This window comes from Colobus angolensis, unplaced genomic scaffold, assembly GCF_000951035.1.
Source record: "Colobus angolensis palliatus isolate OR3802 unplaced genomic scaffold, Cang.pa_1.0 Scaffold57, whole genome shotgun sequence".
In the NCBI taxonomy this organism is placed as follows: Eukaryota; Metazoa; Chordata; class Mammalia; order Primates; family Cercopithecidae; genus Colobus; species Colobus angolensis.
In genome coordinates, this window is record NW_012119265.1 from 11645620 (window position 1) to 11658239 (window position 12620).

General features: G+C 40.0%; 1 protein-coding gene across 1 annotated transcript in view; it reads left to right on the forward strand.

Annotated features, from left to right (window-relative positions):
* Nucleotides 1-207: 207 nt before the first annotated feature.
* RHOJ (ras homolog family member J) overlaps nt 208-12620 on the forward strand; it is a 111008-nt gene continuing 98595 nt past the window's right edge. Inside the window, exon 1 of the mRNA XM_011961961.1 lies at nt 208-1123. Within this exon, the coding sequence (XP_011817351.1) occupies nt 946-1123 (178 nt within the window). The 5' untranslated portion in view covers nt 208-945. The remainder of the gene's footprint in view (nt 1124-12620) is intronic.

A 12620-nucleotide genomic window follows, 5' to 3' on the forward strand; every position in this document is an offset into this window, starting at 1 on the left:
AAAATTTTTCTCTTTGAAATGATGTGACTCTAGAAGGTTTTCTTCTTTATTTCTGGGAAGAATCGCTTAAAGTTTCTCATTTAAGTAAGTAAAGAACTGCTCGTTTTTAGTTTGAAGAGCTTTTAACTAGTGACTCAGTAAAGAGTGATGTCATATGTTATCCTAGGACTGCTGGTGTGGTTCTCTCTGCTCATTCTAACCATTCCCCCTGTTTCTGTGGCAGGCAGTAATCCCCGGTTTCCATCCTCTAGTCAGCTTCTTCCCAGCCAGCCATAAGCGAACAGTCACACAAGCAGCGGATGAAACAGGAAGTCTGACAGCTTGAGTCTGCAGTGGGACCCCTAGTGTTTTCCCACTCCATGTCCTGGCATCGTTCCCCAGAAGTACAAACACACACACACACAGAGCTCCCATTGTTGCAGCCTTCCTCAGCCCACTGATCCTAATATGGAATGCAGCAGGAAACCCATGATTTCCTGACACTCGGCAAGCTGGAGGAAGCAAGGGGAAAAAACTCCATTAAAAAGCCCAGCTTTCCTCCATGTTAGATGTGACTTGGAAAATGAGAAAGATTTAGCAAAATTCCACCATGTCTTTTGCCAGGCTGGAGACAGGGAGAGCAGAGTAAAACCCTTAGGCTGCTGAAATTTCTAGGCTGTGAGGAAGCCCCTCGAATTCTGTGAAAATAAGGGTTTCTTAACTCACACTGAGAACGGAAAGGGGCAGACCCTTTTCAGAACTCCCCCAAGTGTGTGTTACCTTTCTTTACCAGCATGGTAAGCAACAGGGCATATCCCAGCCTCGGACATGTCTGTATGATCCAAGGTACCCAAAGTCAGACAGAGTAAATTCAAGCCTGGCACTGGCTTTCCGCCGCTTCATGTGCTTTGGAAGAAGCAGGAGAAGCAACAGCAGCAGGAGTCCCCAGCAGCTGGAGCCGCAAGAATGAACTGCAAAGAGGGAACTGACGGCAGCTGCGGCTGCAGGGGCAACGACGAGAAGAAGATGTTGAAGTGTGTAGTGGTGGGGGACGGTGCCGTGGGGAAAACCTGCCTGCTGATGAGCTACGCCAACGATGCCTTCCCAGAGGAATACGTGCCCACTGTGTTTGACCACTATGCAGGTAAGAAAAAGTGGGAAACTCTCTGCATCCAGATAAACGATGCAGGAGGCGATACCTTAAGTTCAGAGGGGCCTGGCTCATTTCTAATGTCAGTATTGGGTGCGGGCCTGGCAGTAACCAGGGAGCTTAGCGTAGTGTACAACTCAGGACTTGACTGTTGGTAGAACAATTTGTGCATCAATTTGTATAGTAACACTTTTTCTCCCTTAAAGCGAATGGGTAACGCCAGGAAAATATTCTGACGTGCCCTCTAGATTTGGGGGACAGAGGTTTGACTCAACATTTGCCTCAAGATTCATTAAAGTTTTACTGTGAACATTTTTAAATGCAGTGTAATTGCATCACAATTATTTTCTGCCAAAAAAAGAACCACCACTAGACACACAAATGGTGAAAGGATTGTTCTTGCCGCTCTTTGCGTATTCACCTCATGCCATTTACAAATGAAAATGCTAAGATTAAGAAAACATTCATTTTTTCTAAAACAGTTGGTGCTGTAATACTATAGTTTTATTTTCCTGGGGTTGTAGATTAGGGGAGAGTTTTTAAAAGGTTTTAAATATGTATTAGGCAATCTGTATCTTAAAAGAAAAATGTTTAATTAACATGTTTTTAAAAGTAAAAATACAAATAAAATCTGAATTATTTTAAAGTATGTCCTGAAAGGACAAAATGCACATTAAATATTTTAAAGCATGGCAGTTAAGACACTGTAGTCACAACTTGCAGGGGACTTTTTATTTTTTGAGTGTTCTAAAGTTTGTAGGTGTACTTGTCTGGGTGATAGCATTATCTAAATTTTTCCATTTTGATTCTTACTTCTTCTCTTAATTTCCAAAACAAATTTTATTAAGTTTATCAAGAGCAAGTTAATGAAATTCTTCAAGCTTATAGTAGCTTACATTTTATAACTTTTTTATCATAATGATCTTTATCAGAGATCTGAGACCTTGTGAATGGAAAATTTCTCCTCCTTCATTTTGGCTTTGGGTCAGGTTCAGCAAAGGGGAAATGGCCCACAGGAAACCAGCGTGAGTGTCTGCTTGGCAATGTGGCCATTTGAAATCCTCCTTCTATAAAGTAGCTTCTTTTCCAGAACTAAGCCATCACCTAAGTCACTGCTTCCCCCTACACTTACATGATGTATGAAAATATTACACAGCAGACAGGGAGAGAACCACAGTGAATACAGTATCCATCTCCCAGCAGGTTTTTCTGTATTTGTAGAAATTAAGAGCAAATTTTAATGCTGGCTCACTTAAGCCTTTCTGAAAATATGATGACTCTGCCCAGAGAAGAATATTTTAATGAGAACAGAATAAAGAGAAGAACAGGTTGACTTTCATCTTGAGAAAAAAACTAATTATAAAATTTGGGTCTGTGCCTTGAGAAAGTTCCTCGGATTCTTGTCCTGAAAGCATCTTAGCAAAAGTTATTTATTCTACACCTTCTTTCTGCCAAAAAAGGGACAGTGGCTACCTTATTTCAAAAACTTTTAAATCAAAGGTGGAACTCAAAATCTAAAGGGAGAGGCTTCAAATGCTTATGAAAATTATGTATCCAAATCCCCATGTATTCAGGGAGCCAGTTAGAGTATGGTATCAGGAAAAAGGGGAATCAAGTCAGCCTATAAAAAAACCACACTAGAAATCAAACAAAGGCTGAACCACAGCTAGATTCCACTAGGCTCCAATAATTTTATATTTTAATTATGTACATACTTACTATTGTTAAGCATTAAAGCATCTTAAAGATTTTGGGTAGTCTATTATTTTAGCTCCCAAGAAATCACAGCCACTATACTCAGAGCAATATTTTGCACATAGTAAGCATTCCTAAACATGGTTACTTTGATGTACACTTTGTACCTCCTTAAGTATATAATCATTTCATGTGCTTTCAGTAAGGTTAAAAAGACAATGAAGACATGAGCCACATACATCTAGGACTGTAATGAAGTGGTCTTTTTTTTTTTTTTTTTTTTTTTAGACAGGATCGTGCTCTTTCACCCAGTCTGGATTCCGGTGATGTGACTTGGCTCACTGCAACTTCCACCTTCCAGGTTCAAATGATTCTCCTGCCTCAGCCTCCCGAGTAACTGGGATTGCAGGCGCGTGCCACCATGCCTGGCTTTTTTTTTTTTTTTTTTTTGAGACAGAGTCTTGCTCTGTCACCCAGGCTGGAGTGCAGTGATGTGACTTGGCTCACTGCAACTTCCACCTTCCAGGTTCAAATGATTCTCCTGCCTCAGCCTCCCGAGTAACTGGGATTGCAGGCGCGTGCCACCATGCCTGGCTAATTTTTGTATTTTTAGTAGAGATGGGGTTTCACCATGCTAACCAGGCTGGTCTCAAACTCCTGATCTCGTGTTCCGCCTGCCTCAGTCTCCTAACGTGCTGGGATTACAGGTGTGAGCCACCGCACCAAACCAGAAGTGGTCATTTCTATAAGCAGAAGGATCTTCTCCACCATAAAGACTTGAGTTCCTTTTACCACCACTGTCCTGATATATGATCTGGTTGAACATAAATCCTTAAGCAGACACATGAGCATCTACAATCAATTGCAAAAGAACTAAATGCCCTCTTCTCCATTTGGATCCAGTGTCTAGTTCCTGGGTCCTACTGGCCTACTCTAAAATGACAACCTGCAGTTGAGTGCTGAGACTTTAGAAGTTATAGTTCAAGTCATAGACAGCCTATCCATTTTTACTAGTAGACTTTTTACTAGTAACTGCCCAACCCAGAAAAGTAGGGATAAAATAGTAAGGATGGAAATACAACCTACTGTGCAAGATGGTGATCTCTGAAGCCAGGCAGCCCCAGGCAGCCCAGTTCTAATACTGGCTCTGTCATTTACTCTGTGGCCTTGAGCAAGTTACTTAACCTCTCTGTGCCTCGGTTATCACAAATGAGAAACAGGGACAATGAAGGTATTAGAATTGTGTGTGAGAACAAAATGATTAATATATGTAAAATTCTTAGAACAGTGCCTCCTGTGTGATAAGAGTTAGGTACATGGTAGCTATTAAGAATATGGTCTTGATACTTGCATACAGCCAGGAAAAGGAATGAAAATGTAATTAAAAGATAAAGACTACAAGGAGGAAAAATATAATTACAAGAGTATCCTTTAGAAGACTAAGGTAGGATGGATTGTATGTATTTTCTTTATAAAATGGTTACCATGTTTACTGATAATTAAAAAATGTGTCTATATGAAGTAATAGTAGTGGGATATTAAATTAGGAGGGGAAATATTAGTTTTGCATGAGTAAAAATATGCAAAATTGTTTTGAATGAGTTTATTTTTACAGGAAAAATCAACAACCAGCTACAAAAAACAATTTTTAAAGTTCTGTGAATTCTGATGTATCCCTACCTCCTACCTACCAAAATCCAAAAGCACATCTGCTCCATGTAGCTTTCCTTGACTCCCCAAGAATAATTCCCTGTTCCATCTTCAATCCCAATTTCACAAATTTGTTTACATCTCTAGGATCTTCCACTACTGTATAGCAATTTGTATGCTTCCTTATTTTCCCATCTCTGCTGTGCTGGAAATTCCTTAAGGGAAAGGAGCTGTGTCTTTCACGTCCTGTGAAATCCAACAGTCTGTTCTAGGTCCTCCTCTTGATCTCTTGGAAGGTTTTTTTATGGTTCATTACCCCCCTTCCTAAAGCATTTTCTTGGCTTAGTTTCTGGGATGCCACATTCTCCTGGTTTTGTTTCCACTCACCAGCAAATCTTTCTCCATCTCCAATGCCACCTCCCCTCTCTCTTCCCAACCACCAAATGTTGGGAAACACTGAAACCCCAGTGTTCAGTCCCTGGGTCCTCTTCTTTATTTACACTTAGGGTATGCTTGATTGTATCTAGTTTTGTAACTTTAAACATCATTCATATCCTGACAACTCCAAAACTTGTAGCTCTACCACCAAAACCCCTTGAGACTCAGACTCATATACCCAATTGTTTGAATATCTAATAGGCATCTCATTCTTAACCTGTCCAAACCGAATTGTTTAACTTCCCCAATCTACTTTTCCCCTAGGCTTCCCCATGTAAGTACATGACCACTATTAGCCACCCAGTTTCTGAAAACAAAAACTTTGGTATTGACTCCTTTCGTCCTTTGACAACATTCCCCTCCCTTTCTATTCAAACCAATAGTTATCATCCCTTCCTCCTACCGATCAGCTCAACATTCAAAATACATCCCAAACCTGATCACTTATCACCATTTTCATTGCCTTCACTCTTTTTCAAGCCACCATCATCTCTCATCCAAACTACTATAATCAATTCCCAATTCCCTACTTCCAATCTTGCCCCCTATCATCATTTCTCCACAGAGCTGGCAGAGGGACTGTCTAAAACCCCAACTTCTCCAACCACTTCCCTTGACACTCAGACCCAACCCTGTATTATCTTGTATGTGATGCACTCCATGACTCAGTCCCTGTTATCTCTCGAATCTCATCTCTTAACACTCTCCTCATCAGTGTTTTTGCTGTAGCCACACTCACCATCTTGCTATTCCTCAAGCACACCAAACTCCTTCCCTTGAAGAGTTTCTACTTGCTTTTTCCCCAGCCTCATACTATTCTGCTAGATCTCCCATAGCTCCAACTGACCACATTATTTAATGCATGTGTGCATGCACACACTCACACCATACACACACTCTCTTTCTCTCTTTAACCTATCTTGCCACAGCTTTCATTATAATAGTTAATACTACCTGATATTATATATGTATTTGCTATCTCCAGCTTCAAAAAACAAAGTCCCACATATTATAGACTCTCAACAGACTCTCAACTCTCAGATTATTCTCAACTGAATAAATGAATTACTATATCTTCACAGTCTTAGTCCTTCCAACACTTAGTTTCTGGTCCATTAAAACTTTGATGAATAAATGAACAAATTGCTTGTCCAATAGATATCTCTTTAGGAATGAACATACAAAAATGTTTATTACATTTATTATATTTCTGAACTATTTTGTTCATATTTTAAATAATCATTTTATCCCCATTGTAATTGTAATATAACATTGAATTTTCTTTTTTTTTTTTTTTTGAGACAGAGTCTCACTCTGTCACCAGGCTGGAGTGCAGTGGCATGATCTCAGCTCACTGTAACCTCTGCCTCCCAGGTTCAAGCAATTCTTCTGCCTTAGCTTCCCAAGCAGATGGGACTACAGGCACGTGCCACCACGCCCAGCTAATTTTTTTCTATTTTTAGTAGAGACGGGGTTTCACCATGTTGGCCAGGATGGTCTTGATGTCTTGACCTCGTGATCCACCCACCTCAGCCTCCCAAAGTGCTGGGATTACAGGCGTGAGCCACCACGCCCAGCCAGTATTGAATTTTCTTGACCTAAGTGGCCAGTGTCACATCTACTGAATAGTGTAACTATATAATGTGTAAATAGCACTTGGGATTCCTTCATTTACATTATATTCAAAAGCTGACATACATTTTGGGTGCCTCACTCAAACTCTTCTAGTTCTAATATACAGAGCATATTTCAGAGTAAACCTAAGTTTGGCTGACGGCTAGGTCTAAAGCGTAGGCGCAGTGGGATGAAGGTGGGAAAAGTCACTCTTGTTTATTACAAGTGTGCCTAAGAAACAGCCCTGGGCTTTGCTCCTTACTCCCTTCCAGGGATGACTCAATGTGTCCTAACAACCTTTAGAGCTTTCACAGCTTACCATGGAAGAAGTGCATTTCTTCCCACATCCTATCTTTAGTTTTGAGTTTTGTAGCAGACCCCTCACTGGTAAAATATTCTTACCGATTAATGTTTCACGTGACATATAGCATAAGGATAAGAGCTCCATTTTGAATTTAGATTGTATGTTGAGTTAGATTTGTACATGGTTTATATGTCCAGGTACATAGGTATGTAAAATAAGCTCACTCCAGCTGAAACATCTTTATGATGTTCACCATTTCCATCATCCTCTGTATTATTTTGTCTGTGAATCTTTCTTCTATCACCCACCCTTCCAGAGCTTGTTTGTTGAAAGCCATCAAATTTGGAATACCACATGAAGCCACTATTTGCAAACCCAGGCTGCCTATGCAGGAAATTAACACAATTCATGGAAAGGAGAGAAATCCAGTTATTCTATCAGCTGATTGAGATGTAAAAGGAAGTTGTTTTTACAGAAAGCTGAAAGTCAGTTCTAACTTTTTCCACTTAGTTAAATGGTGAGCAACCCAAGGTAGATAGTCACAACCTTAATGGCCAGAGCAGGGGGTGGGAAACAGGTCCAACCCACAGGGGAAAAAAATAACATAATCATAATAAACAGTGAATAACAATAAAGTCCCGGGTTTATAAAGGGTTGTGACATAGTTCTGCTCATTTGGGAAAATTTATTCAGAAGTTTCTCTTTTGCTCTTTCTGAAGACACCTGAGAGTCTCTGAAGAATGGATGAGATTCTTTTTTTGTAAGCCACAAGGAAAGCTAAAGCAATTTGCATGAGACTATAAAATAAATCACCAGGTTCTTAAACACAAATATAAAAGAAGTTTGTGAAAGAGGAGGCAAGAATGGGCCAGGTGAATCACTCACTCTGTTCCTTCTAAATGAAATGATACTCAAAACCCTGAAGTCTCATAGGTATCTACTCCCCTGATGTTTCTTTTCGAGGCAGTGTGATGTGTAGCTGATGATCTTTCTAGATTCTAGAAGGCCACACTAAAGATACAGTGACAGGAATCAGGTGCACACATTCTTCCACAGTGTACACTGTGATCCTTAATAAGAGCAAGCTCCCTCAGAGGCTTCAGGGATGGAAATTGCACTCAGAAAGCTGAAATGTACTGCAGAAGTGGAAAATTGTGAGCTGCTTTTCTTAGGAGTAAGAAAGAAGGAAAAATAGAAGAGGGACAAAGAAAAGTATCTGTGACCAAAGGAGCATGAGAAAAGTCATGCTCCCAGGGGTAGAAGCTGCATCTGCCCCTATGACCCTCTTGCATTCCAGCTTCAGCTGGCAACAAACCAAGGACTGTGACCAATTCAGGCCTCATTGGACAGGCTCCCTCTGAGCAAGACTTCGCAAGACTTTTAATTCCACATAGCTCTGCACCCTGCACCATCCAGGTCCAGAAATTCTTCATAAATTGTACTACCTATTTGCCCACTGAAGTTGAGCTTCAGGTAAACAGTATTTTATTCCTAGACTAGCTTTTTTCAAACTTTTCCATCCTTTCTCCTTCTTGTGGGACAAATAACAAATTTGGCTCAAAGGACTCCATACATAGGATGTCTGTGTTTTTGGATAGAGTGGCCCTGTTCTGTGTCAGCATGGAGGTGGACACAAACATAAGGTGGCTCAGGAAAGGACAGGTAAGAAAATGCAGCAGAAACTGTCTCCCTCATTAACCCTGAGCACAAAAACCACAAGGATCTATGGAGGACCTACCATCTGTGTAACACAGGTTCTGATTTGGCTGAAGGTTTATTTCCCCACAAATAAAAATCTATGACATATCTTGGGTTAGTTGGCAGAATCCAAACAGTTAATGTTCTGGAGATACCAGTCAGGATCAATCCCATCATAAATTCAATACGGGTCAGCTCTGAGTCACAGACTGGCCTGGCGTTGTTCCTGAATGCTCCAAAGTCCCTAAACATTTTGGATGTGCCCAGTTTTCACACAACAAAAGGACTTGATTCATGTGTATTCACTTAGCACTGTGTCTTGGTTCATGGTACAGCTTTCATCTATGGTGTTCTTCTCTCCCAGCCTCAGCATGAATTTCACTGTGGCCACGTGTGTGTGATCCTACAAGCAGTATGGTGGTATTAATTATGACACTAGGACACCACTAGAATATATGTTAACTACAATAACAATAGCTATACACTTATATAGTTCTTGCTATTAGTCAGGCATATTTAAAGTATTTTTATACATCAATTTATTGTCTCCTCACAATGATCCTATAAGATGCTATTTTTTTCACTTTTCATTTTTTAAGTTTTTATGGATACAGGCCAGGTGTGGTGGCTCATATCTGTAATCCCAGTGCTTTGGAAAGCCAACGCACAAGGATCCCTTGAGCCTAGAAGTTCAAAGTTACAGTGAGCCGTAATTGTGCCACTGCACTCCAACCTGGGCAACAGAGCAAGACTTCGTCTCTAAGGCAAAAAAATTATGGATACATTAATAGTTGTTCATATTCACTTATGGAGTATAGGTGATGTTTTGATACAGACATATAATGGGTAATGATCAAATCTAGGTAACTGGTATATCCATAACCTCAAACATCTATCATTACTTTGTTCATTACATTCTAAACCTACTCTTCTAGTTATTTTGAAATATACAATAAATTATTGTTAACTATAGTCACCCTGTTGTGCTACTGAATACTAGATTTTATTCCATCTAACTATATTTTTGTACCTTGTACCAAATAGCCAACCCTCCTTTATCGTAAGATGCTATTATTTTCTCAACTTAGCTGATGAACAACTCCCAGCACAAAGATATTACTCTATTTCCCTCAAGGTTAAATTGCTTGCAATGGGGTTAAGTGGAGGCCATGGAATAGTAAACAATATAAGCAGTGTATAGTTAATAACAATAGAAGAGCCACTGTTAGTTAGGACCTGCCATTAACAAGTAAACCCAAACATGTAAGGGATTAACTCAATGGCAAAGTATTCCTTGCTCATGTGATGCTCCTAAGCAGGTATTCAAGTCAGTAGGGCTGCTTTCTTCCATATGGTCATTTAAGGTCTCAGGCTTCTCACATCTGGTAACTCTGACATCCTCTAGGATTTCAGTTATCTGCGTCCACCCAGCCTAACGAGAAAGAGCATGGAGAAACTTGAATGGAAAGTTTTATGGGCCAGGCCTGAAAGTGACAAACATCGTTTTCAATCACACTGCATAGGAGTTTATTTAGTCACAAGGCCACACCTCACTGTAAAGGCGGTTAGGGGGAAAGCCTGCCTATGTGCCCAAAAGAGGGAAGAATGGATTTTAATGGAAACTAGCAATCTCTGCCTGCATCACACTCTGTGGCCACCAAATGTCCCTGCACATTTTTTCCCACATGTAAAACAAACTCACCCTTTTCCCCGGAGGGACCACCTAGAGTTGCATTCTGGCACTGCAACTGTGTCAAAGACCAACATCTGTTAAGTGATGCATGATTCTTTTCATTTGATCTAAATGTGACTTCTTGTGATCCAATAAAAGACAAATTATCTACCCATATACACCATTTGCGCCCGCGCAATGGTAGAACAGGAATGGGATAATCAAAACACTCAAACTCCCTTTCAGAAAGGGAAGAAAGGGAGACACATTGTTATAATAGAATTCTGATGATAATCCTGATAGTATCATCTATTAATGGAATCCAGAAACAATCATTTTCTAACTCTGTGAAACCATGAAGATCTGTATTCTATCAATCTCAGCTTTAAAAACAACCAATTCATCTCTTCCCTTTCTTATAACACCTTGCTAAATACGTAAAGTAACAATTAATACATACTAATATTCTGTCATTTTCCCGTCTCTTCATAGAGTGCTGTGGACTCAGTAGGGAGTAGCTTTACCTTCCAAGTTTCACAGACAATAGCTTTACAAAATGTTTTGCTACAGTATAACATAGATCATCTTTCCAACCTGCTCTGTTTTGTCACCATCTGCCACCTAACAGCCAAGCCAACACCACATGTATTTTTAGGTTTTTGTAATGATGGCACCACACTACTAGGTAAGCTAAGATGCTGTAACAAATAGGCCAAAATATATAAGGGTTCAAACTATTACAATCCTATTTTCTTACATAATTGCAACATGTAAAATTTAGAGGGTATATGTGCAGGTTTGCTGGCTGGGTATATTGCATGATGCTGACGTTTATGATATGAATGATTTCATCACCCAGGTGGTGAGCATGATACCCAATAGTTAGTTTTTCGACCCTTGCCCTCTTCCTTCCCTCCCCCACCAGTGGTACCCAGTATCTATTGTTGCCATCTTCCTGTCCATGTGTACCTAGTGTTTACCTCCCACTTACAAGTGAGAATATGTAGTATTTGGTTTTCTGTTTCTATGTTGCTTTGCTTAGGATAATGGCCTCCAGCTACATCCATGTTGCTGCAAAAGACATGATTTCATTCTTTTTTATGGCTACGTAGGATTCCAGTTGTATATGTCCTACCTTTTCTTTATCCAATCCACCACTGATGGGCACCTATGTTGATTCCATGTCTTTGCCATTGGGAATAATGCTGCAATGAATGTGTAAGTTCATGTGTCTTTTTGGCATAATGATTTATTTTCTTTTGTATATATACCCAGTAATAGGACTGCTGGGTAGAATCCTGCTTTTGGTCATGTAAGAGACCTTGGTAGGTCTTCAGGTTGGTAAGATAGTTCTGTTCCATGTGGTCATTCAGGGATCTCCTTTTTTCCATCTTGTTACTCTGCCATCATCTAGGGCTTTGTGATGCTCTGTATCTAGACACTGGAAGATGACAGACTATGGAAGAGTAAGGTTAGGGAGTGGTGGTATGGGCCAGGCTCACAAGTGGCATGTATCACTTCTGTTCACATTTCAATGGAGAGAACTTAAACTGTAGGCCACACATAATCACAAGGAAGGTGAGCTATGTGCCCAAAGAAGGGATAAACAGACTGTAATAGACACTTAGTCATCTTCACCACAGTCATTAAGTTGAAATTGCTTATACCAAATATAATAGGTACAGATAAACATATCAACTGCCTTAGCACCATATTTAACTTCCTATTTATTGTACTACATATGACACACCTATATTTCCCAAACTTGCCTGGTCATAAGAAAAGCTTACTTGTTAAAAATGCAGATTCTTGGGTCCATATAAGGGCTTCTACACCAGACCCATTTAGAGACAGAGCTGTGAATATGAATTTCTTTTTATTTATTTATTTATTTTTTATTATTATACTTTAAGTTCTAGGGTACATGTGCACAACGTGCAGGTTTGCTACATATCTATGCATGTGCCATGTTGGTGTGCTGCACCCATTAACTCATCATTTACATTAGGTATATCTCCTAATGCTATCCCTCCCCACTCCCCCAACCCCACTATAGGCCCTGGTGTGTGATGTTCCCCTTCCTGTGTCCAAGTGTTCTCATTGTTCAATTCCCACCTATGAGTGAGAACATGCAGTGTTTGGTTTTCTGCCCTTGCAATAGCTTGCTGAGAATGGTGGTTTCCAGCTTCATCCATGTCCCTACAAAGGACATGAACTCATCATTTTTTATGGCTGCAGAGTATTCCATAGTGTATATGTGCCACATTTTCTTAATCCAGTCTATAATTGATGGGCATTTGGGTTGGTTCCAAGTCTTTGCTATTGTTAATAGTGCTGCAATAAACATATGTGTGCATGTGTCTTTATAGCAGCATGATTTATAATCCTTTGGGTATATACCCAGTAATGGGATGGCTGGG